Genomic DNA, 27,042 nt, shown 5'->3' with positions numbered 1-27,042 from the left:
CATTTAAACACATGGAGACTGAAAAGCATATTTTTAAACAATGAATGGGTTACCAAAGAGATTAAGAAAGAAATAAAAAACTTCCTGGAAACAAATGAAAATGAACACACAACAACTCCAAATCTATGGGACACAATGAAAGAAGTCCTGAGAGGAAAGTTTATAGCACTACAAGCCTACCTTAGAAAACAAGAAAAACTTTTAATAGACTCTCTAACCCTACAACTTAAAAACTTAGAAAGGGAACAACAAGAAAAGCCCAAAGTAAGTAGAAGGAAAGAAATAATAAAGATTAGAGCAGAAATAAATGACATAGAGACTAAAAAACAATACAAAAGATCAATGAAACCAAGAGCTGGTTCTTTGAAAAGATAAACAAGATTGATGAACCTTTAGCCAGACTCATCAAGAAACAAAGACAGAAAACCCAAATAAACAAAATCAAAGACAAAAGAGGTGAAATAACAACTGACCCAACAGAAATACAAAGGATTGTAAGAAAATACTATGAACTATGTGCCACCAAGCTGGACAACCTGGATGAAATGGATGAATTCCTAGAAAAATACAACCTTTCAAAACTCAATCAGGAAGAGTCAGAAAGTCTAAATAGGCCGATAACTGCTGATGAAATTGAAGCAGTAATCAAAGGGCTCCCGACACACAAAAGCCCTGGCCCAGATGGCTTTACAGGGGAGTTTTACCAAACATTCAAAGAAGAATTAACACCTATCCTCCTCAAACTATTTCAAAATATCCAAGAGGAAGGAACACTTCCAAACTCTTTTTGAGAGGCCAGCATTAGCCTAATTCCAAAACCAGATAAAGACACTACAAAGAAAGAGAATTACAGACCAATATCCCTGATGAACATAGATGCTAAAATCCTCAACAAAATATTAGCAAATCGGATCCAGCAATATATTAAAAAGATCATACATCATGACCAAGTGGGATTTATTCCAGGGATGCAAGGGTGGTACAATATTCGCAAATCAATAAACGTGATACATCATATAAACAAATAGAAAGATAAAAATCACATGATTATATCAATAGATAGAGAAAAAGCATTTGATAAATTCAACACCCATTTTTGATAAAAACTCTCAGCAAAGTGGGAATAGAGGGATCATACCTCAACATAATAAAGGCCATATATGACAAACCTATAGCCAACATCACACTCAGTGGACAAAAATTAAAACCATTTCCCCTAAGAACAGGAACAAGACAGGAGTGTCCACTTTCACCACTCTTATTCAACATAGTACTGGAAGACCTAGCCACAGCGATTAGACAAGAAGAAAACATAAAAGGTATCCAAATTGGAAAGTTGGTAACAAAACTGTCATTATTTGCATATGACATGATATTGTACATAGAGAATCCTAAAGACTCCACCAGAAAACTACTAGATTTAATAAATGAATTCAGCAAGGTAGCAGGATATAAAATTAACACCCAGAAATTGATGGCATTTTTATACACCAATAATGAACTCTCAGAAACAGAAACTAAAAAAACAATCCCATTTACCATTGCAACTAAAAAAATAAGATACCTAGGAATAAACTTAACCAAAGATGTAAAAGACCTTTACTCAGAAAACTACAGGACACTGAAAAAAGAAATAGAGGAAGGTTTAAACAAGTGGAAGAACATACCATGCTGATGGATTGGAAGAATTAATATCATTAAAATGTCCATACTACCCAAAGCAATTTATAAATTCAATGCAATCCCTATTAAAATACCAACAGCATATTTCACAGATCTAGAAAAAACACTTCGAAAATTTATCTGGAGCCAAAAAACACCCCAAATAGCCATGGCAATCTTGAGAAAGAAGAACAAAGTTGGAGGAATCACAATACCAGATATCAAGTTATACTACAAAGCCACTGCAATCAAAACAGCCTGGTACTGGCATAAGAACAGACATATTCATCAGTGGAACAGAACAGAGAACCCAGAAATTGACCCATGCCATTATGGTCAATTAATATTTAACAAAGGAAGCAAGAACATACAATGGAGTAAAGACAGTCTTTTCAATAAATGGTGTTGGAAAAATTGGACAGATACATGCAAAAAAGTGAAACTGGACCACCAACTTACACCATACACAAAAGTAAATTCAAAATGAATAAAAGACTTAAACGTAAGGCATGAAACCATCAAAATCCTAGAGGAAAACATAGGCAGCAAAATCTCAGACATCTCTCATAGCAATGTGTTTGCTGATACATCTCCTAGGGCAAGAGAAACTAAGGAGAAAATAAACAAATCGCACTGCATCAAAATAAAAAGCTTCTGCACAACAAAGGAAACCATCAACAAAACGAAAAGGGAGCCCACTGTATGGGAGAACATATTTGCCAATGACACATTGGATAAAGGGTTAATATCCAAAATATATAAGGAACTTATACAACTTAACAAAAGACAAACAATCCAATTAAAAAATGGGCAATGGACCTAAATAGACACTTCTCCAAAGAGGACATACAAATGACTAAGAGACATATGAAAAAATGCTCAACATCCCTAATCATCAGAGAGATGCAAATTAAAACCCCAGTGAGGTGTCACTTCACACCTGTCAGAATGGCTCCATCAACAAGTCAACAAAGGACAAGTGCTGGTGAGGGTGTGGAGAAAAGGGCTCCCTAGTACACTGCTGGTGGGAATGCAGACTGGGGCAGCCACTATGGAAAGCAGTATGGAGTTTCCTCAAAAGATTAAAAATTGACCTGCCATTTGACCTAGTGATCCCACTTCTGGGAGTATATCGTAAGGAACCCCAAACGCCAATTGCAAAGAACTTATGCACCCCTATGTTCATAGCAGCGCAATTCACAATAGCTAAGATTTGGAAACAGCCCAAGTGCCCATCAGTAGATGAGTGGACAAAAAGCTGTGGCACATTCACACCATGGAGTACTATTCAGCTGTGAAGAGGAAGGACCTTTTGGCCTTTGGCACAGCATGGAGGGAACTAGAGAGTATTAAGCTAAGTGAAATAAGCCAGTCAGAGAAGAACAAGTACCAAATGATCTCACTTATATGTGGAATATAATAAACAAAATAAACTGATGAACAAAGTGGGTCCAGTAACATAGAAGCTTGGAACAAACTGAGGGATCTCAGAGGGAAAGCAGGGAGGGGGGTGTAGGTGGGGAAGATTAATCAGGGAACTTGTATGTTTATGGGCATGGCCCATGGATGGGGTCATTGGTGTGGGGCGGGCCTGGGGGTGGGATGGATGTGGGGTGGAAGGGATCGGTGGGGTTAAAAGGGGGACATCTGTAATGGTCTCATCAATAAAGGTAAAGAAACATTAAAGAAATAAAAATAAAAGTAAAAAAAAATAATAAAGAAGTGCACAGAAAAGACAATAATTCAAAGTAAAATTAACAGTAAGTTAAATTGTATTTACATTTTAAAACAATAAATTAACAAATAAGAAAACACATTTGCTGAGACAACTTTAGATGATACAATGAGGCAGGAAATTAATTAGAACTGTATAGTTCAGGGATTCTGAAATTTATATATAGTGAATCATTTTTTAATCAATTTATATATTTACAAATTTAAAAGTATAATACATAAATTTTTTAAAAGTGAATGATGTTTATTTGGTTATGTTTACATGTTATTTCTCTACAAAGTCATTGAGTGAAGTTGATTTCTAAGATGAAAGTTTTTTCATTTTTTATGACTTTCTAGATCAAAGAATGATTTGGTAGATTTGGAGATTCCCTTGTATTTCTCTGATGTTGACTGATTGCCTGGCAATGCTTGGTAGGAAGAGTAAGATTGACAATGTGCTAAGGCCTTTTCCCATTTAACAAATTCTGTGATTCCTTGACTTTCTGGTTGAGAAACCACAATTCTATTTTCAGTTTTGAGCTGTCCAGGACAGCGTATTTATATACACGTAATTTTAACCTATACATGTATTTCTCCTTTGACCTCGCATTTCTTTATCCCATTATCATTATTGTCTTTTGGGTCTCCCTCTTCCCTCCCCTGTCCCCAAACTCTTCTCTCCTCCTCCCTCTTCCCACAGCCCGCCCTCCTGCCCCTCCCCCCTAGTGATCCAATGACTCTGGCCTCTGCAGGGTCTCTACAGGCATAAGCTGTGCTGCCCTGGTTGTAATATAATTATGTTCAACTTCTAGATTTTCCACAGATACATTATTAATATCCCCCAAAAAGTCTCTATCACTTTCAGATTCCTGCACTTAACAGTTTCATTTTCCTGTAAGTTTTGGAAATAAAGGAATGTGTGAGCTAGAGCATGAATAATAGTGGAGTCGAGAGTAATTATAGCTGAGAACCCTTGCAAATAGTCTATCAGGTAGCACTGTACAGGGGTGGGGGAAGTATGTTTACAACTGTAATACAAATAAATACAATAATTAATAAATGATACAAGAATAAACTGTTTCATGTACTCACAACTGTAAACCTACTTTTACACACCCCATATACTTTATATACTAAGTTATATAACTCACTTTTAAATAAGTTATTTTGATATTATGACATAAAAATATCACTGGAGTAAAATACAATTTTTATTGTGTTTTATTTTAACAAAGGTGGTTTTAGTAAAATATTTAGGTTTACTAATAGAAGTTAAGGTTCCTTTGGCCTACATTTGATACAATATTTACTTTCAGGAAATACACTGGGTATTAAATTCAGTTCTGTCTGTCGTTGTCCTATTAGCAATCTTCCAAGGCTTTAAGTCCATCCAAATATTTTCTTCATGTAGGGACTGGATCACCCTTTTTTTCCTACCTCAAGGTCTCTTGGATTCTGTCAGTTGGTAGATGAGAATCCAAGTCTGTCTGATTCGACACCATCTCAGTAGGGAAAAGGCAGGAGCTTCAGGAACTAATGGTGTTTCTCATTTGTTACCCTGCAGCAGCTTTCAGATTATAAGGCCATGTTGAAGTTTATTTTGTCCAGAGGCTTATCACTTCTGTAAGCATTCTCTAATCGGTTCTGGTCCAAGAGACCAATGAGCAGCCCCTTGAAATTTCTTGCACATTTTTACGTAGCCTTACTCTATGTCTGTGCCTGTGGTATTTCAAATACGTGATTAAAAACTGATAAAACGTCTTTTATTTAATAAGCTTACCTACATATATTTTTTAGATATTCAGGCAACTGCATTTTCATTTGTTTTGAGTTAGAGGCATCCTATTGAAATGTTCCATGTTAGTTTTGGCATTTGAGTAAGTTCATTCTATCACCTTATTTATAAAACTATTTCAAAGATAATTCCTTGATTTATTGTGTTCTTATTATGATGGCTGTTCCCTTTAATTTTTTAGCAGCTTTATTGAAATATTATTCATATACCATATAGCTTATCCATTTAAAGTATAAAATCATTGGCTTTTATATTCACAGAATTGTGCAGCCACACCTCAGTCTAATTTTAGAGCATATTTATTCCCCCATTAGCCATCACTCCATATTGCCCTAACCTAACCCCAGGCACCATTAATTTACTTTCTGCCTTTGTGTATTTGTGTCTTCTGGAGATTTAATTTAAAATGAAACATTCAACTGGAGAGTACTATGCTAAGCAAAATAAGCCAGTCAGAGAAAGACAAGTATCACAATAAACTGATGAACAGAATAGATCCAGAGGCAGACTGAGGAATCTCAGAGGGAAGGCAGGGGGTGGGGAGTGGGTGGGGAGAGATTAGTCAAAGAATTTACAGGCATAAATGCATAACCCGAGGATACAGGCGATAGTATAGGGAAGGCTGGGGGTTGGTCAGGTGCAGGATAGAAGGGTTCAATATCTGTAATACTTTCAGCAATAAAGATAAACTAAAATAAGATAAAGTGAGTCATACAATACATGTGGCCTTTTGTGCCTGTTTGCTTTCACTTAGCATAAGTTTCAAGGCTCATTCTTGTATAGCATATATCAATATTTTGTTCCTGTTGCAAAATAATATTTTATTACATTGATACACCACATTTTGTTTCGCCATTTACCAAGTGATAAGCATTTGGGTTGTTTCTACTCTTTGACTATTATGAATCATGTTGCTATGAACATTATTGTACAAGTTTTTGTGTGGGCTGTTTTTATTTCTCTTGGGTAGGTACTGAGCAGTGTAATTGCTAGCTCACATGACAGCTAACATTTTGAGAAACCGCCAAACTGTTTTCCAATGCGAGCACCAGTTTGTATTCCCATCAGCAATGTATGTGGATTTCAATTTCCACATCCTTGTCAGCACTTATATTTGTTTTTTTATTATAGCCATCCTTGTAGGTCTCATTGTGGTTTTGATTTGTATTTCCCTGATGGCTAATTGTCAGGAACCAGCCTGAAAGACGAACAAACCTGAGTTCGAGCGGCGGGAATTAGAGAGACAAACAAAGTCATGGGGTCAGGAGGGCTGCCCTCCAATGAGGTGCACCCCAAATGGCTTCAAGCCTTTATTATATAGTGAGTAACAAACAACTGGTAATGAGGTGAGGGTGACACAAAGTAGTTCTTTCAAGGCTGCAAAACACACTTTCAGCGTAAATATCCTGCCTCCTGCATGAGCCCAGACCTTGGTAATTATCTTTATTTCGACTCCTCACAGGAACTTGTGGGGAGGGTCGAGTCCCTGGCTCCAGGCCCTCAGGTGGCGTCGACCATGTCCAGACACGTCACCGGCTCCCAACAGTTAATGATATTGAAAATCTTTTCATTTGTTTATTGGCCATTCATAGATCATCTTTGGAGAAACTTCTAATCAGACTCTTTGCCCATTTAAAACTAAGGCTAGTCTTGAGTTGTAACGGTTCTTTATATATTCTGGGTACAAGTACTTATAAGGTATATGGTTTACAAGTATTTTCTCCCAATCTGTGGATTGTCTTATCAGTTTCTTGATGGTATCATTTGCAGCAAAACACTTTTAAATTTTAATGAAATTTAATTTATATATTTTTTCCTTTTGTTGCTTGTGCAGTTGGAGCTATATAAGAGACTTTGCCTAATCCACGGTCACAAAATTTATTCCTGTTCCCCTTTCGTTATAACCCTTTTGGCCAGAACACTTTCAGAACATCATTATTTAACTTTCGAGTAAGAAACATTTTTTATTTGAAACAGTTTTTATTAATAGTCATCCATTAAGCAATTAATAATGAATAATTTTATTATTCCTCTCATTTTTTGTATGAAAATTGAAATGGTATCAAGTGTTTGTATTGACAATTTTATTTTGCTAATTACTATTCTTATGTGTATTGTTAAGAAGTAAAATATAGTGTTGTTAGTCACTTACTGCGGGTTTTTTTATTTATTATTGATTTCAGAGAGAGAGGAAGACAGAGAGAGAGAAACATCAATAATGAGAGACAGTCATTGATCGGCTGCCTCCTGCATGCCCCCCCCCACTGGGGGATCGAGCCTGCAACCCGGGTATGTGCCCTGACCGATCTCCTGGATCCTAGGTCGATACTCAACCATCGAGTCATGCTGGCTGGGCCTTACTGTGGTTTTTCACAACAGCTTTGATCAGTGTGAACAGAGTCAGTTTTAAGAAATGACAGAAAATGAATGAACAGGGAACTGTAGATGCTATGCTAGTTCATAGGAAAACCAGGCTCAAACTCAGGTTGCCCTAAATAGATAGCTCATGACTCCTTCTCTGACATCATCATATATTATGCATGACTAAGGGTAAACACTAGCTACTAAATGCAGTGACAATTAGCAAAATGTATAATCTGTTATTTATTAGTTCAAAGTAAGATATTACTTGATTTACTGATTTAAGTAAATAAAAGGGTTTGTTAACCTCATATAATTTCTGTCCAATCAAAGTATAAAGTTGTAAGAACTATTTTATTTTGCTCACAGCCATAAATAACCTAACATAAAGCACATTTACTAAAGGCTGCCAAATTTTAAATCCAACATATGACATGATCTTGTATGTACAAGATCCTACGGAATACACACACACACACATATTAGAAGTAATGAGTTCAACAAAATTATAGTATATGAGATCAAAATATAAAAATCAATTTTATTTCCATATGCTAATAATGATCAGTCAAATGTGAAATTAAGAAAATAGTTTTATTCACAGTAGCATCAAAAAGAATAAGTTACTTAGGAATAAGTTTAACAAAAGAAGTATAAGATTTGTATACTGAAAACTTGGATACTGAAAAAACATTATTTAAAAATTTAAAGAAAATCTGGGGAGGAGAAACCAGATGGCGGCGTAGGTAACAGCTGCACCCGCCTCCTCCCGCAACCACATCAAAATCACATCTAAAACACAGAACCACCGTCACTCAGAGCCTCCTGAGATCTGGCTGAACAGAAGCCCCACAACCAGGGACCTGGAGAAGCACCGAGACCGGTAGGAGGGGCGGGGACCTGGGCGGATCAGGGCTGGATCACAGAGATGCGGCCGCAGGACCACACCCGGTGCCGAGGTTGAAACCTGGAAGGGAATCTCGGCGGCGGAGTTTTCCCAGAGGAGGGAGGGTCCCAGCCCCACAGCAGGCCCCCAGCCCAGGGCTCCAGGCCGGGAAGAGACATCCCCACAACTCCGGGCCGTGAAACCAGCGGGGACTGTGGCTGAGGGTCCTGGAGGCTGCGGGAGCCCCAGCAGCTCCTCTAAAGGGCCCGGCACGGACTCACTCGGACGCTCCCTCTGAGCCCAGCGCCGGGCAGCAGCTTGAAAGGACCCGGGACACTCGGGGAGGAACTAACCTGCCTGGAATCCGGGCGAGAGGTGGAGGAGCAGCTTCCTCCCAGGCAGAAGAGCTGCAGAGGCCATTGCTCCTTTGGCAAGTCCTCCCCGCACACAGCCGGCAGGCAGGCGCCATATTTGAATCGCCAGCACCTGACCCACACCTTTGGCCCCGCCCCGTGATTCCCGGAGGCCCCGCCCCTCCCCACCTGCAGCTCATCCAGGCCATTTCCAGGGGCTTTTCTGTTCAAGTGGCCTCTCGAGCCTCATGCTTAGGACTTTCCTAAATATCTCAAACAAGCAGCAGCATGCCCCATACAGCTTGATAAGTGGCCCCAGGCCTGGCACTAGCGGCAGCTGCATTGGCTCATAGCTTGGCCTCTCCTGGGCACCTCCAAGCCCAGCACAAGTAGCAGCCAACTACGGTTTGCTGTGTAGCTCATGCTGGGTGGCCCTGGGCAAGGCACTGGCACAGGCTGACTCTGCACCTTCCCGGAGGCCCCAGAGACAGTGCACCTGCTGGTCAGACTCGACTACGCTGGATTACAACCCTACCACATCCAGGAGTGACACACTCAAGGGGTGCACTTGGTGAACACCAAAGCTCCACTGAAGTAAATCCTGCTCCATAGGGGTGTCTCCGGCACAGCAGCTCTTTGGCTGTAGTTGCAGCTGGTCCTCACAGCTCATTGGCCTGGGCGTCAATTCCTCCCAGTGACGCCAACAGCAACCAAGGCTCAACTACAACAGAACAGTGCACACAGCCCACACAGGGGAGCACCTAGAAGGCCCAGCTCAGGTGACTTAGGAGGCTGAGCCACTGGACCCTACAGGACACCTACTACACAAAGCCACTCTACATATTCCAGGAGACGTAGCAGCTCTACCTAATACATAGAAACAAACACCTGGAAGCAGCAAAAATGTGGAGGCAAAGAAACATGTCACAAAGGAAAGAACAGAAGAAATCTCTAGAAGACGAACTAAATGAAATAGATCCAAGCAAGCTAACAGATACAGAGTTCAGAATTTTGGTTATAAGGATGTTTAAGCAGATGGTTAGGGAAATAACTGAGAAAATCGATAACATAATAAAGTACCAATTTGAAATAAAGGCTACAGGAACTGGACTGAAGAATAATTTACAGGGAATCAACAGTAGAGTAGAGGATGCTGAGAATCAAATCAGCAATTTGGAACATGAGGAAACAAAAAACACCCAACCAGGTGAGGAAAAAAAAAAAGAATCCAGAAATAAGAAAATAGTATAAGGAGCCTCTGGGACAACTTCAAGAGGCCCAACATTGGTATTATTGGGGTGCCAGAAGAGGCAGAAAGAGGCCAAGGAATTGAAAACCTATTTGAAAAAATAATTACAGAAAACTTCCCCTACCTGGGGAAAGAAATCGACTTACAAGTCCAGGAAGCACAGAGGGTCCCAAAGAAGAGGAACCCAAAGAGGCCCACACCAAGACACATCATAATTAAAATGCCAAAGGTTAAAGACAAAGAGAGAATCTTAAAAGCAGCAAGAGAAAAGCAATTAGTTACCTACAAGGGAGCCCCCATACGACTGTCAGTTGATTTCTCAACAGAAACTTTGCAGGCCAGAAGGGAGTGGCAAGAGATATTCAAAGTGATGAAAAACATGGAACTACAACCAAGATTGCTCTACCCAGCAAAGCTATCATTTAGAATTGAAGGTCAAATAAAGAGCTTCACAGATAAGAAAAAGCTAAAGGAGTTCACCACCACCAGACCAGCACTACAGGAAATGTTGAAGGGTCTTCTTTAAGAAGAAGCTAATCAACAAAAGAATCTGATGAACTAAATAGATCCAGAGACATTGACGCATGCAACAGACAATCATATTTCAGAGGAAAGAGGGAAGGGGGGTGGAGGGTGGGAAGAGATTAACCAAAGAAGTTATATGCATATATGCATAACCCATGGACACAGTCAATAACAGGATGAAGACCTGGGGAGGGGGTGGGAGCGAAGTGGAGGGGGTCAATTGCAGGGGAAAATGGTATACCTGTAATACTCCCAACAATAAAGATAATTTAAAAGGGAAAAATAATAATAATAAAATAAAATAAAATTTAAAAAAAATTTAAAGAAAATCTGAATAGAGAGGCATTCCATGTTTATGGATTGGAAGATTCAGTATCACTAAGATGGCAATACTCCCCCAATTGATCTATATTCAACCCAGTCTCTGTCAAAATCCCAGGTGGCTCCCCTCCTCCCACCCCCCATTGAAAAGCTGACTCTAAAATTCACATGGAAATGCAAAGAACCCAGACTGTCCAAAACAATCTTGAAAAAGAAGGACTTACACTGCTTAATTTCAAAACTTACTGCAAAGCTACAGTAATAAAGATAGTGTGGTACTAACAGAAAGACGTCTGTATCAGTGTAATTGATTTGAGAACCTGAAATAGACTCTTTTTTGGTCAACTGATTTTTCACACAGCTGCCAAGGCAATTTAATGTGAAAAGGATAGTATTTTTAGCAAATGGTAATGGGACAATTCTTGTTTCATACCATACACCAGAATTAACTTAAAATGGATCATATATCTAAATATGAGTTAAGACTATAAACTCTTAGACAAAACATAGGAGTAAATCTTTGTACCCTGGATTAGGCACCTATTTCTTAGATATGACACCGAAAGCACAAGTGATAAAGAAAATACTGATAAATTGGTTTTCATCAAAATTAAAAACCTGTATGCTTCAAAAGACAACACTGAGAAGAAAATGAAGAGACTTGGAAAAATATTTGCAAATCACATATTTGAGAAAGGACTTGTATTCAAAATATATAAAGGGCTCTTGCAATGAAATAATAAGACAAATAACCCAAACATTAGGCAAAGATTTGAATAGAAGTTTCCCCAAAGAAGATATACAAATGGCCAATCAGCACATGAAAATATGCCAAACATCATTAGTCACTAGGGAAATGCAAATCAAAACCATTATGAGATACTTCATACCCACAAGAATGACTATAATTAATAAAATGGACAGAAATAAGTGTTGACCATCATGTGGAGAATCTTGAACCTTCTCAACATTATTGTGAATGTAAAATGTTACAGTTACACTGGAAAACAGTTTGGCAGCTTCTCAAAATGTTAAACATAAATTTTCCATCAACATGCAACAACTCCGTTCCCAGGTCTCTTTCCAAGAGAAATGGACTTGTATATGAATCTTCATAGCAGCATTATTCATAATACCCAAAGTGGAAACAACCCAAATGTCCACCAACTGGTGAATGAATAAGCAAAATGTGGTAAACATGTATAATGGAATACTATTAACAATAAAAGGAATTAAGTACTGATACATGCTATAACATGGATGAACCTCATCAACATTGTACTTAAATAAGAAAGCCAGACTCAAAAGTTCACACATCATGTGATTTTATTTATATAAATTGTCCAGAAAAGTCTAATTTATAGACAGAAATTAGGTTAGTAGTTGCCTGGGGATGGTGGAGATAAGTGGGTAAGGGAATAGGGAATGACTACAGATAGGCATGAAGTTTCTTTCTGGGATGATGAAAATATTCTAAAGCAAGATTGTATTGATGGTACACAACTCTGTAAATTTACCCAAAAACCACTGAACAAGTTAAATGAATGAATTTACGGTAAGGTGTATCTCAATAAAGATGTTAAAAATCTTAAACCCAGAAATTAACAAGTAAACAAAATCTTAATTACTATACTGATATTCCTTTCATGCTGGATAATACAGCTGATTATTAACCATGACATACATTCCTAATATAGAAGTATATATAGTCATAAATCTAGTTTATTTCTTGACAAAGGATAGTAAAGCTCAGTGAATTTTTAGTGTCATTCGAAGCTCTAGCCCTCTAATTAGAGGGTTCTTGATTAATAACTTGACAGTATATCACCAATTTGGAACTGTTAGATTACGGCTGTCTGCTGGTACGGTGAATGTGATCTCTGCTATACTGTTAGTTGACCTTGTCACCAGTTAAGTTAAATTTGTTGACCTGCTGAACTCACCATGATCCTAAGATGGTTCATCAGAAAGGTAACTAGGTGTGTTGGGAATTGAGAGTTTAATTCCAACTTGTTATAATACTGGTGGAAAAATTTGGGCTGCATTACTTAACTCGTTTTATTTAATCTAGTTTATAAAACAATATTTTAGACACAAATATGTCAAGAGATAAGAGATTACAAGACTGCTTAGTCTGGGTCTCTGGGAAACCATAAATTCAAGAGTTCCTTTATTAGAGAGCACAAATGTGATGAAAGGTTTTGCAGAATCCATTTATCAACTATAGAATTCATGGTGTGAAAATCAAAATGCTCCTTGACATTCAAGAGCATCGCTAACTGTTGAATAGTAAGATTCCAGAAGATCAGGTCAGCTAAGGCCTCAGAGAGAGAACAGGTGATCAGAGGAACGGTTGTCAGGATCCTGGTCCTGAAGCACAAACCACACGCACACAAGCAGATGTGGATTTCTAGTGGAAACAGCTGTAGATAAACCCAATTGTACAGCCTTCCAAAGTGAAGGGGGCTGACTTTAATACAAGGAAACAGAATCACAACCAGCTCTGGCCTTAGAGCTGGCTGCAGGGATGTGCTCCAGTCACATCAGAGCCCTTCTTCAGCCACACTTTTGGCAGATGGCAGCACCATGTGGTGTCACCATGAAATACAGAGTGCTGGGGGGTGGTGGGAAAGGTACCTGCGGGTTCCTGTTCTTTTGCTTGTGGGTGATACACTCACTATTGTTGAGCTTTCCTCTACAGTTGAAGAGATTCTATTGTGCTTCTGTCTGTGAGTGGGGCAATTTCTACCCATGATCTATAGCAGCATATCTGCAAATGCTCACTGAATAATGCACACAGTAGGATATTCCTGACTACATACCTATAAGCCATGAGGCCTTTTGGAGAACACAGAATGCCTGATGATGGCTTTCTATACTAAACCAAGTATTTTCTCATTTGTTGATTGGAAGGAATAGGAGATTAGTTATCTCACAGCTTCACATATACAAATTTTTACTCTAATAAAATGTAATACATATTAATTTTGTCTGTAGCTTTATGATTTCTAATTTTAATTTCCTCATAGGTATTTTAAGAGCTCAATAATACACTATATGTTTTAAAATTTGACACAAAGACAACTGGCAGGGTATTTATTCTATGATAAAATCAATGTAAGATAGTTTTTCTGACAACTCTTTTTAAAAATGAAACAACTATAGCTTAAACCAGGAAACTGATTTTGTTTTCAAACTCCAGGAACATGAGACATGAATTTGGTCAAGCTTTAACTGATTGCTTACTTTGGTATGTATTTTGCTTTGTGTTTTCATAGAGTAAAAAAGCCATAAAGAGTATCTTACAAAAATGCACCTACTTACCAGCCCTTGAGCCATTTCTCTATGATGCTCCTCCCAATATTCTGAAGCATGTGGTCGGACAGTTCAGTAAGGTAAGAAGAGCTCTTAGCCTGCAAGTGGGTGAAGAAAATGAAAATGAAGTAACATTGTTGGTCAATGTTTTCTTCCGTAAGATGGGAGCAGTGTTCTCCTACTTAACTCTCATTGATTGTATTGACAGGGATGGTAACACAGATGAATAAAATTCACACATACATAATTCACACTTCCTTTCTCCTCACAATCTCTGTACCCTCTTTTTAGTGTTCTTGGGGAGTAAATAGTGTGTCAACACATAAAAACCTCATAATATACATAATTTACATTGATAAGTAACTTTTAGTAATTTCCCTGGTGTCTGTTAGCCTCACTCATCTGGGAACACTGCAAAGGTCTTGTAAAAAAAAGAGAAAAGTCTCTGAGCCACTGAAATTTTCTGCACAAAGTTAATGCACTTACCAGAGATGCTCTTAGTCATTTGAAGTTTACTGACTTATTTTACAAATAATTTTAACAAATGAAGCGTTCATATTTCTTAGATTATTGCAGATTGAAAGTAGTATGGTAGGAAGGTCAAGCCGCTAGCCAGCAGGACTGACTACTGATAGCAAAGGCTGAGAGAGAATGACTGCCTTACCACAGCCACTGATGGCCAGGGTGTGATCCTAAGCTATCAAGAACTGGTTAGCCCAGCTGATGTGGCTCAGTGGTTGAGCATCAACCTAGGAGATTGAGATTCGATTCCCAGTCAAGTCACATGCCCGGGTTTTGCAGGCTCAGTCCCCAGCAGGGGGCATGCAGGAGGCAGAAGATAATGACTCTCTCTCACCATTGATGTTTCTCTCTCTCTCTCCCTCTGCCCCTCTGAAATCAATAAAAAATTTAAAAATTTTTAAAAAAAGAACTGGTTAAATTGGGCTCAGGATATTTAAGAAAATGGAGTCTGTAGCTCTGAGCTCAAGCTGTGGAGTTGGGGTACCTGGATTTACATTTACAAGCTGTAATATCTTTATCAGAGTCTTAAACCTTTCTAAACCTTAGTATGATTCCCCATAAAATGGGGTAATAAGAATACCTACTTCATAGGATCATTGTAAAGTTAAATGAGATGTTATATGAAAATAGTTTAGCTCAATCCCAGGCACATAAAAATGAACATTAACCAAAATTAAGAGTTAAAAATCAGTCACTAAAGTAAATAAAAATTAATCAGTGAGATTTGTGGAAGGTTGGATAGCCAAGATAAAATAAAGACATACCTCATATTATGTACTCTTATAAATATGCCTTTGGGAGTATTTGCTTCAGGCAGAATTTTGTGTTTTCTTAATCTAAAGATACCAGAGCACTAGAAAGAGGAGGGAAAGCCAGGTGGGAGGTAAAAAGATAGTTTACTGTGGCTGGGGACAGACATAGGAGGGATGAAAACTCTCCAGGCCAAAAACATATTAAAAACTGATATATCTGCAGACCATTCCTTTTTTTTTTTTTTTTAAGAATTTTTTGCTTTTTTTAAAAAAAAATATCTTTATTGATTTCAGAGAGAGGAAAGGAGAGGGAGAGAGAGATAGAAACATCAATGTGAGAGAGTCACTGATCGCAACTCAGGCATGTGCCCTGACCAGGAATCGAACCCCGATCGCCTGGATCCCAGGTGGACGCTCAACCGCTGAGCCACGCCCGGCCAGGCAACCATTCCCTTTTTTGAAATATATACTAGTGTAATCTTTTATTGTCTTTTATTGTGATGTGTATTAACATTCTATTAGCCCGCTCCTTTTGCAGTTTTAAGTATTTGTTAAATGCCTACATGTACCCTGTAAAGCTCTGAGAGAGACAAAAAAGAATAAGACAAAGTTCTTCTCCAAGGAACTTTATAACTTAGCTGGGGAGACGAGAAGAAACAGTTAGAAAATCAGGGTGCGAGACTTCCTGATAAACTCATCTTAGAAAGAAGGAATAAGGAGTGCACCGAGGTGCTCCCGGGGGACTCAGTGGAGCAAGTACAAGTGAAAAAAGCTGGCTCTGAAGAAAGGGTGGGAATGGCGGGCAAAGAAAGGGTGTTTCTGTCAGAGGGAATAGTAGTGACCACCAAGGAAGAGGGGGATCCCCACACTGCGAACCCCCTCCGAGCCTTCCTCGCCTGGTCAGCTGTAGCCATGCGGAGTAAATTTCCTCATCCGCACCGGCTCTGTCCTCGCCACACATAGACCCGCTGTCAAACCCAGGGACCTTCTTTAGTGCTCACTGGTTGCATCTTAAAACCTCGGATTTGCTGATTCCTTGCTTTCCTGATTCTTCTTCTGTCCCTTTAACATCTCAATTTCCTTTTCTTGTCTACTCCTTAGTATGTTCATTCATTTGCTGAACATTAATTGAGCATCTATTAGGCACCAGGCACGAGAGGAATAAATGAATGAGTAAAGGTGCAGTTTCTGCCTTCATGACATTTATGTGCGACAGACATATAGACTGATAATTAAAATATTATGTGGCAAGTGCATGGGGTTTAACAGAATGCAATGAAAGAAGAAAAGTACCTAACTCTCCCTGGGATAAGGGAATAGGGGTGTCCCAGAGAAAGTTTCTGAAAGGAAGTAACACCTGAGCTGACTCTTAAAAGGTAAGCAAGAATTAGCCAAGGAAATGTGGGGAGGTGCATGGGAGGGGAAGGGAATCCTAGGAGAGGAAACAGCAGGGCAAAGCGAGAGATGGCCTGGCGCGTACCCTTTGAGGTTATTGACAAAATCTGGGGTAGAGATTAATGGGAAAGGAAGCTGGAGAGGTATTTAGCTGCTGAGTGCCAGAAGGCCTGGGCATTGTTAAGGAGTGTGCCTTTAATTTTGTAGGTCGGGGAAAGATTTAGAATGGGTGTCAGCAAAGGAGGGACACCACTTTGTTTTATGCATATGAGTAAATCTCCGTTGCCTTTGCTCATGTTCATCGCCTTTATTCCATCTGCACAACATAAAAAGCTCATACATTTCTAAAGAGACTGAATTTTACTTTAATCATCAGCAAATTAGGCTCATGGGGCTGGGGATCGAGCCTGCAACCCATGTACATGACCCTTCAGTCCGCAGGTCACCACTCTAACCACTGGGCCAAACTGGCTTGGGTGCAAAGCTGACATTTTCATGTGCTTCGCTTTTCAAGGTGCTGCCACATGATAGCAAAGCTCGACGACTTTTTGTAACAAGTGGTGGACTGAAAAAGGTTCAGGAGATCAAAGCAGAACCTGGGTCTCTTCTCCAGGAATACATCAACAGCATTAACAACTGCTACCCAGAGGAAATAGTAAGGTAGGAAAAGTAGACTTTGAGAAGTTCACATTATGATGTGGTTTTTCTGTTTTCAAACCTACATTTCATATCCAGTGTCAAAATGTGACCTACGAGATACTACATGAGACCAGTGTATGCCTTTACCTGTGCTCTTAATCACATTTTTCACTCAAGTTAAACAATGTTCTGATTGATACACACATTTCCAAGTTAAACTGCAATGTCATTTGAGACATTTCTGCACTAGTTTAAGACATGCTTTAGTAAAGAATACCCAAATACAGAGTTCAAATTAAATTAATCTTTACTGTGAACCTGATTTAGAAAATAGGCCTATAGGTCCTGATTGTCATAGTTCCCTGCATATATTATTAAGCTTACACTTATATTAATGGGAGTATTACAAGTAGAAAATAAATATGTTAACTATCAAAAAGAAAGTTACAATCTATATTTGAAAACAATAAATGTTGTCTATGATATGCAGGTACTTCATAGTAATGTAGCAGGAAGCTACTTTCAAGATTAATTTTTTAAAATGAGGTTAATTTGAAGAGCATTAAACCTAATCCTCTCAGACCTTGTAAGCAAAATAGAGAACCATACCATTTTTATTATGTGAAAATGCCCACAACACCTGCAGAATTAAAGGTCACATTTTTCTAGTCCTACACTTCTTACTTTCTCTAATACAAGAGAATATAAATTTCAATTTTAAAACTTATAACTTATATAAATGATTCTTCCTATTTAATATTAGTGATTTTTAATACATATGGAAACATTAATTTAAAAACACAAAAATAATTTTATTTAAGTTTAAAATTTGTTTTCTGTTCACATATATTCTGCAGGTAAATTCCTTCCAAAGATGTTAAGTTTGTGCACTTTTGGAAGGTTTATGAGAACTCCTTGACCAAAAGAGTGCCAATAAATTAGCTTTGAAAATAGTAATACATATAAAATATACCAAAGGAACATCATAAAATGTATATCTACTATATATAATTTACAAATATGATAATACCAAGAAGTTTATATAGCATATAAAATATGTGTAAAACCACTAAATGAAGAAAATTTGAAAATCTTTTCTCAAGAAAAGAAAATCAAGTTAATCTTTACACATTTGCATGTTCCTTTAGGAAGAATACTATTTTATGTAAGTTTAAAATAACTTTCAGTACAATTTGCTAACAAAATTCTAGAAAAATGAAACAAAGCAAACTAAAGGGCCCCCAGATGGAATGACCTATTAGAATTAATCAGTGGTTAAAGAACTTTCTTGAATAGAAGTCTTCTTTCTACTCCTTTCTAGGATTATTTTACAGAGCATAAGGGAAAATAAAAAAACTCTCATGTTAGACTCTAATATGGTGCCTTGTCAAAATACTATTGTAAAATTTTAACTTCTAACATTCTAGGACCTAGGATTTTGTTTTTTAAATTGGCTAGTTATGAAAAAGTTTGGTTAGCTCACTTTTTCAAGTTTCTGATTTTTTTTAAAAAGTATTAGGTTCTATAAAGCGGTTTTCTAGAAATCTCTGAAACTTTGTCTTTCTATGAAAAGAGACAAATACAATCTTAAAGTGGTTTTATTTTTGCAATCATATTTTCAAGGATCACTTGACTGTTTTAGAACTAATTATTCTTTATAAGACCAATTATCAATGGTCACATTCTCTCTGCTCTTTTTAGCCTAAACATTTACTTCATATTGCCTTCCAATTTTAGTAATCTTTAAAAATTTCTAATAAAGGTAGTTGGTATGATGAGAGAGAAGGGATCCAGGACAACATTTAGAAGATCTGAGTTCTAGCCCTTGTCTACACCACAGTCAGGGGATATTTCAGAACTCTTCTGTTTCCTGGATCTCCGCCTAAACTCGGGAGGGGAAGATGCCTTTAGGAGCCATCGCATTTGGAGAGAGGAGCGTGCATACAGGCCTTTTGTTTCAGCACATTTCTGACATGGTAACTATATAATAACCCAAATCCTACATGGGTCTAGAGCAGGGTTAACTCACTTATATTCTTAAAGGCCATATAGAAGTAAATTGGGCTAGCAGTAGCTAACGAGCAGAGAAAAGGAATTTACAGTTCTTTTTTGGAAGTTCATTTCGGTTCTTTTATGAGGAGTATGTGGTTAGCACCTACCATACGGCAGCACAATTTTTAAAACTGTGGTTTTTATTTTTTTTATATACCTCTTGCCACTTACATAAAAATACCTATCTTGTGTTTGACATATGCATAAGTCCTGGGAAGGTGAGGGCTACTTTAAATGTTGTGACTGACTCAGAGAGGGAAACGGTTGTGAATTCCTCAGGGTATGAATTCTTTGAAGAGATCTGATGAAGGAAAATTTTTTCCAGAGTAGGTAGTTTTTTATGTTTGTATGTATGTTTAACTATGGCTCCCTATAAAAGCACACTATTAAGAAAATATAGCTCTGTTTTATCCACTATAACTTGACAAATTGTGGAAGAAATTAGTATTCTCTCAGTTATGAGTTTTTAAGCCAAGCATCTGAGGATAAAGATAACTAACAAAGGACAAAACAAGTCTCAAAACTGTAGGTTTTCTCTGGACAAAATGCCTTAGGAGGCTTATTTTAAATGTTTTGGAAAGTTTTAAATTACAATTTAGATTTTTTTAGTCATTTATTATATTCTAGAATGTCTGCCAGATTGTGATATATTTTTATATGCATATAAATTCTTTCCATGGTGTATGAAGCATCCCACAATACATTGACCAATATATTTAATACTTTTATACTAAACCTTTCATAAAATGTTCTATATATAGATATAATTTATAGTACTGTAGAAATGAAATCAATTAATTTCCTTGTAAACCATTTATGAAATAGTTCTTTAGTATGAATTAAGCTCCCAGAAATTTTTGTTTTTATGGGTAAACAGGCCTGATTAAAACATACACTGAGAATAACCTCTAAAATAATCTGAATGCAGAAGTTGATTAGTAATTATACACTGTGTTGACTAACTTATGAAAAAAAATCTATTAGCTGTGATCATTAAAGCAACATCAGTCACTTGACATAATAAAAACAAAGTCACTTCCATAAAATACTATCACTGGGTCCAAGTATCTTCCTTTGAAAATATTCTTTGCCACTGCATTGATAGCCCTTAAATGTTTTGTTACCTAGCAGTCTTGTGAGTTGGTGTTTTGTTGTGTTTTTTCAATCCTCACTTGAGGATATGCTTGGACAGAGGGAGGGAAGGAGGAAGGGAGAGAAACGTCAATCGACTGCCTCCCATATGCACCCTGACCGGGGATCAAACCTGCAACCAGCGTATGTGCCCTGACTGGGAATCAAACCCACAATCTTTTGATGATGCTCCAACCAAGCCACCCAGCCAGGGCAATGTTCTTTTTCTTGACAGGCTCTAACCTTCTGCACAAAGCACTACTGGAGCGTAATTATTCAGAGGTTTCATTCATAGAATTATTTCTGATAAAAACCTTATACTGAATCTTTTGTGCCTACTGAGCTGAATCTTTTCACCAGTATCTAAAAAAAAATTCTTTTTTCTTCAGGTATTATTCTCCTGGATATTCAGATACACTTCTGCAGAGAGTGGACAGCTATCAACCACTTAGTAACTAAGCAAAGTTATGTTTTTACACTCAAATTTGCAGTACAGTAGTTATAAAATAACAGTTGTTAAATAAAGCTCTTTCTAAATATTTGAACTAAGTATATTCTAGATTTATTCAATGTGAAATACCTTTAGGTAATATTTTCTTAATTTATGTAATACTTTAAAAATTACTAGCTTGAATATATGAGAAACTATTCATGGTCATTTCCACAGGATTTACTAAAAAGGTAGATTTAAAAAGACATTTTTAAAAACACATTAAAGAATTTTAAGACATTTGTTATTGTTCTATTAAAAACTATACACACACCCCTCCAACTAGACACAGATGCAAGATGGTATTCAAAAATTCGGTTATTTTGGCCAATTCTTCACAGGCATAGGCAAGGAAAACTGGCCTTCCAAGTTCCACAGTAGGTTATGGAAGGGAAATAGTTGAAAGAGGAACCTGATGACAGGAGTACAGAGACTAATGCTGGTGGCATAAATGCATTAACTGGGCGTGCCTGTAATATTTGGCCTTCCCTCTCTTCCTTTCCAGTTCATTAATAGCCAGGTCATTACAACAGTACCATTCCCCCGAGAAAAAAGAAATCTCTCTAATTTCACAAAGGAGAAATGGCTGAAGGTCTCTGTCTTCTTGTAACTGCTTCCTGCTGCCAAGGGGCCTAGATCTGCCCATCCCCAGGTTCAGAGGTCCTCGCTGTCTGACAGGAAGGGTGAAGCAAAAAGGAAAAGAGTTCTTGTGCAGAGAAGAGGGATTCTGCAAAGTCCGTGTCAGCCCAGTGTCCCCAGGAGGTGACGTGGGCAATGTCCAGGAGGTTGATGTGTGACAAGCTGACATCCTTGTTGAATTCTAGAAATGACAAACTTGACAAGAAGACTAAAAGGCACAATTCAAAAGTGAGGAGACAACAACTAAAGGTCTAGTGAGAGGCAAAAAGCCATGTGATAAACGGAAAGACTAACTTAGTGTCCCCAGTTAGGTTGGAGGAATGGCCTCCCTGGAGGCAGGTGTGCTGCACCTGTCTGAAGTCCTTTGGTCCACCACAGTTAACTCACTAAAGGTTGACTGAACAAGTACTATGGGGAAAGCACTGTTGGGGACACAAAAATTAATAAGACACAATTTTCATCTTCTGGAACTCATGATTAAATGCACAACACACATTAACAGCTCCATTATCAAGCAGATGATGTAAGTGCTAAAAAGCTTCCAACAGGGTACAAACTGAGCTCTATGAAGAGAAAGAGTTTAATCCGAATTATCTGAGAAGCTTCAAATGAAAGATGGGTTTCTTTTTAAATCAAGCGATAACATTCAAGATTTTAAAGATTATTTTTGAGTAAATAACTTCATTTTTAAGTACTTTTATTCACTAGAACTACAACAGAATTGGTTTTTTCCCATTGAAAAGGTAACGGATTTGACATGTAAGTTAAAATTTTAGTTATATGGATTTATTTATAGCTCACCTTGAAACACAGGGAAATGTATTTTACAGACAAAACTTGTGGCCTGTTCAAAGGAAAGAAACAGTGTACCCAATAATCTACATTAATATTTCCTTAAAATTATACTCTCAGAGAATGGCTAGGTACATATAAATGGGCCAATTTTTACAGAAGTTTGTTCAGCATATCTGTAGTCCATTAAAAGCGTAAATACTAAACTGAAAATAAAATTCAGGGTCCTAGATTCATTTTTCATTCATACAGCCGCCTCCTGCAACACCGGCTTCTTCCAGATACATGGGCAAAGGTCTGACTCAGGCCTTGAAGCATTTGCTTTTCAAGTGAGCTCCACCGACACCATCTCTACACTTAGATTCTCCCTTAAAGATTCGGAGCTGCCTTGACCTAGTGCTGGACACGCTGCACACTGTGGGGCAGATGAAAGGACCGCACTCATTTCAGCTTAAAATCACGCGCACAGAGGGGTGGGCAAGTCCCAGCTGACAGATGCCAATGGGGGGCATTTTAAGAAGAAATTATGACAAGACAGGAGTGACCACAAACTGGGGAACATGCAGAAAGAAGTACGGTATCCAAACTGCTACTATTTTTAAAAAAACTTCCGGCTCTTCATTACATTACAGAATTCATCACACGTTTTGTAATTACTGAACGGTTCAACAACAAATTAGGAAAAAGTTTTAGGATAAATTCTATGCAGTTTTACAAAAAACATTTGCATTTAAATATTCCATTAAAACCAATCTCTTGAGATTACCTATAAATACAAAGGAACTAAAATCAGATGATAGGTTCAGGCAGGGGAAGCTGGGAACGAATAATATAAATTTGGGATCGGGCTACAGGGTGCAGTGAGTGTCCTGCTCCAGGAGCCGGGGGAGGACCCCAGTGGACGGGTTGAGCGCAGGACTATCTGCGCCCCGCGGGCCCCCAACACTGGCTCCGTCCCTCCTTCCTCAGCTCCTGGGCCCCGGCAGGTCACCCTTTCAACAGAGGAGGTGCGGCTCTCCCGCAAACATGACTCCCCTGCAGGCGGTGAAGCCGCCCTCGCGCACTCACCTGCTCACCTTCCCCGCCTCGCAGGGAGCCGTCCCCAAGGTGGGGGAAGGTCGCCCCCAGGGAGCTCGGGGAGGTGGTCCTGCTCCATGTCGCGCCCGCGGGTGGCCCGCAGCCTTTCGGGAAGGGAAGTGGGCGGCCTCTGAGCGCCGGGCTGAGGGCCGTGCGAGCCCGGGGGCGGGGGAGGGGGGCGGGGGAGGGGGGTGGGGGAGGGGGGTGGGGGAGGGGGGTGGGGAGGGGGTGGGGGAGGGGGGTGGGGGAGGGGGGTGGGGGAGGGGGGTGGGGAGGGGGTGGGGGAGGGGGGTGGGCGGGGTTGCACCAAATTGAGCCGTTGGAGATTTATTTGGCCACCGCCGGGGGCTCCCAGTGGGCTCCTGCCCTAAACAAACCCGCAGCCCCAGCAGTGTTTGCGGGAGGATATAAAGGCAGAAAAACCAACTCCTCTCTGTCTGGGAGGGGGAGCGGTTGGGTCGCGGGGCGCTGCGGGGAGCTGGCGGGGCAGCGGCGGGAGCCGAGCGGGCTCATTGACTCTCCAGTCGGCGTCCTCGGGGGGCCGCTCCTCTGCGCAGGGAGGGGGGAGGGCAGCGCTTCTGCGGGAGGGTCCGCTGCTCGGGCTCAGCCTAAAGTAACAGGTGCAGGGTGGAGGATGGGGCGCTGTGCTTCAGGCGGCGGCTGGCTCCGGGTCCGAGCCCACCCCGCCCGCTCGGCCTGGAGGAAGAACCGCCCTCACCCCGAGACTGGAGAAATCCCGCAACTTGGCGAGAAATGCGCCCCCCCTCGCCGCTGAGAAAGGAAACCACAGGGGATTTGCCCCCCGCGGGAAATTCTGTTTGGGGGGGCCTCCTGGGCTGGAGGCTGACTTGTGGGGAAGGGGGACTTCCGTTCCTCCAGCGGGTGCGGGGCCCCGGGCCAGGCGGGGCTCGGGGCGGGGCGCTGTGTCCCCTCCAGCCCTGTCTCCCCGCAGCCAGGGAGAGTCGGGGAGGGAAAGATACTCACCTTCCTGCAGATGGAAATTTAAAAAGCTGGGCAGCAATACTCATATCTGACAAATAGACTTCAACATGAAGGCCACAGCGAGAGAAAATAAGGTCCCTACACACTAAAGGAACGGATCCAACAAGGGGCATAACCCTGTAAGCATATGTGCGCCCCAGACAGGAGCACCTCAATATGAAAAGAGCTTCTGCAGACGTTAATGGAGACATCGGCAGCAATGCAGCCATGGGAGGGACTTCAACATCCCACCCACCTCACTAGGGAGATCTCCCGGACAAAAAATCAGCAAGGGAACAGGGACTCTAAATGACACACCAGATTAGATGCATTTAATCAACATTTACAGAACATTCCACCCCAAAGCCGCAGAAGAAACACTCTTCTCAAGGGCACACAGGACATTCTCAAAGATGGACACATGTTAGGATACAAAACAAGTCTCCACAATTTCAAGAAGATTTAAATCACATCAAGCACCTTCTTGAATACAATGCCAGTGGGAATGCAGACTGGTGCAGCCGCTACGGAAAACAGTATGCAGTTTCCTCACAAAATTAAATATGGAACTGCCAATTAACCCAGCGAGCCCACTTCTAGGAGTATATCCTGAGAAACCCAAAACACCCTATATTCATAGCAGCACAATTTACAATAGATAAGTTCTGGAAACAGCCCAAGTGCCCATCAGTGGATGAATACATTAAAAAACTGTAGTACATTTTCACCATGGAATACTATGCAGCTATAAAAAAGGATCTCTCACCTTTTGAGTCAGCCTGGAGGGACCTGGAGAGTATTATGCTAAGTGAAATAAGCCAGTCAGAGAAAGACAAGTACCACATGATCTCACTCATATATGAATCTAATGAACAAAACAAACCAATGAACAAAATAGATCCTGAGACACAGAAGCACAGAACAGACTGACAAACCTCAGAGGGAAGGTGGAGGTGAGGGGTGGGGAGCAATTAACCTAAGAATTTATATGCATATATGCATAACCTGTGGGCACAGGCAATAGTGTGGTAAGGGTTTGGAAAGGGGGGATGGTGCTAGGTAGAGGGGATCAATGGGGGGAAAAGGGACATCTGTAATACTTTCAAAAATAAAGATAAATTTAAAAATAACAACAAAAAAACCACACCACAGAACCTAAAAGTATATCCCAAAGAAAAAAAGAACTACAAAGAAATCCTAAATTGAATCCAGTTATTTTAGTGTTAGTAAAACAATATTTGTATTGTTATTTTGAAAATATTAGGTATACATATATTGTATGTTAAAGCAAATAAGTAATTATGTTGATGTTATTAGGATCTCATGTTTTCAGGGTAAAAATACACAAATATTTTTTTCCCAAACATTTTTATAATTTATATATTTTTCAAGATGTTAAGCAAAAATTCTATAATCTTCCATTGATTTGAAAACATCAGTATGAATCCATGATATATTTTTCCCTTTCTATGAAAATATGTGTTTCCTAGTCTGTCCACTAAAAAGGCCTAAAAGAAATGATGCCTAGTGGCAATGGGCTTTACTAATCACTATCACCTAGATGGTGGTCTCTAAACACTATTTCCCAATAAAAGTAGCTAGACTTCCTTGCCCAGGTCTAATACAGGACTTTTACAAAATGTTCCTTAAGTATCTTGTCATGCCAGAAAGAAAGGACCTATCAGAATACTAGGGCAGTGTAAAAAGATAATTATCCAAAGGGGTTCCCACTCCCTAAAGATGGGACAATTAAACATGACTACAGTGGATTAAATCACATATAACCCATGTGTTATAAATCTATACAATTCCATGAGTTCATAAGGATGCTTAACAAAAAGTAAAACTATAAACATTTGGAAGTAGCTCTTCTGAAAACTGGTGATGAAAGGGAAAGTACAAGCACTAATTCTGCCTTCTTCATAAAATCTGTACTTCAGAGTAATAATTGGATGACAAGGGAAAATTCTTTATAGAAGAATTCCAGCTAATCAGAGCTAAAGCAATAATAAAAATGTAAACCTCATCATTTTTCAAGCCTTAATAAGATAATGCATCCAAGCAATGAATCAAAGGATGCCAAAACCCTTCCATGAAAGGTGGATCAGGTTCATTATGTTTCCATAATAAATGTTTCCATCTTTAGGTTCCTTGTTCCTAGCGTAGCACCTGCCATGTAATAGTCAACTATTTTTTTTTATTGTGACTAAGTTCAGTCATACTTTATCTGTTTTCCTCAAAAGAGCTTCCCATTTTTAGGAAATCTTTTGTTTTTGTCTAAACCTGTGCTCCTCACACTTCAATGTGCCTGGGGATCGTGGAGCGGGACTGGAGATTCTGCGTTTCTAATAAGCTCCCAGATGGTGATGCGTTTCCTTGGCTGTGGGCC

General features: G+C 39.3%; 1 protein-coding gene across 2 annotated transcripts in view; it reads left to right on the top strand.

The window, feature by feature from the left end:
* The window catches only part of LOC107540229 (sperm-associated antigen 6), a 51,237-nt gene extending 30,104 nt beyond the window's left edge, over positions 1–21,133 (top strand). The window contains exons 9-11 of one of the 2 annotated variants that reach the window (XM_087815917.1): positions 14,147–14,263; positions 17,367–17,512; positions 21,064–21,133. In XM_087815917.1, coding sequence (XP_087672043.1) covers positions 14,147–14,263; positions 17,367–17,512; positions 21,064–21,133 — 333 coding nt within the window. The remainder of the gene's footprint in view (positions 1–14,146; positions 14,264–17,366; positions 17,513–21,063) is intronic. The other variant, XM_087815920.1, reaches the window with a different exon arrangement.
* The last annotated feature ends 5,909 nt before the right edge of the window (positions 21,134–27,042 follow it).

The sequence above is a fragment of the Miniopterus natalensis genome, chromosome 1, assembly GCF_054644295.1.
Source record: "Miniopterus natalensis isolate mMinNat1 chromosome 1, mMinNat1.hap1, whole genome shotgun sequence".
In the NCBI taxonomy this organism is placed as follows: domain Eukaryota; kingdom Metazoa; phylum Chordata; class Mammalia; order Chiroptera; family Miniopteridae; genus Miniopterus; species Miniopterus natalensis.
The sequence above is the reverse complement of the archived record's forward strand: the minus strand, read 5'-3'. Positions and strand labels throughout refer to the sequence as shown.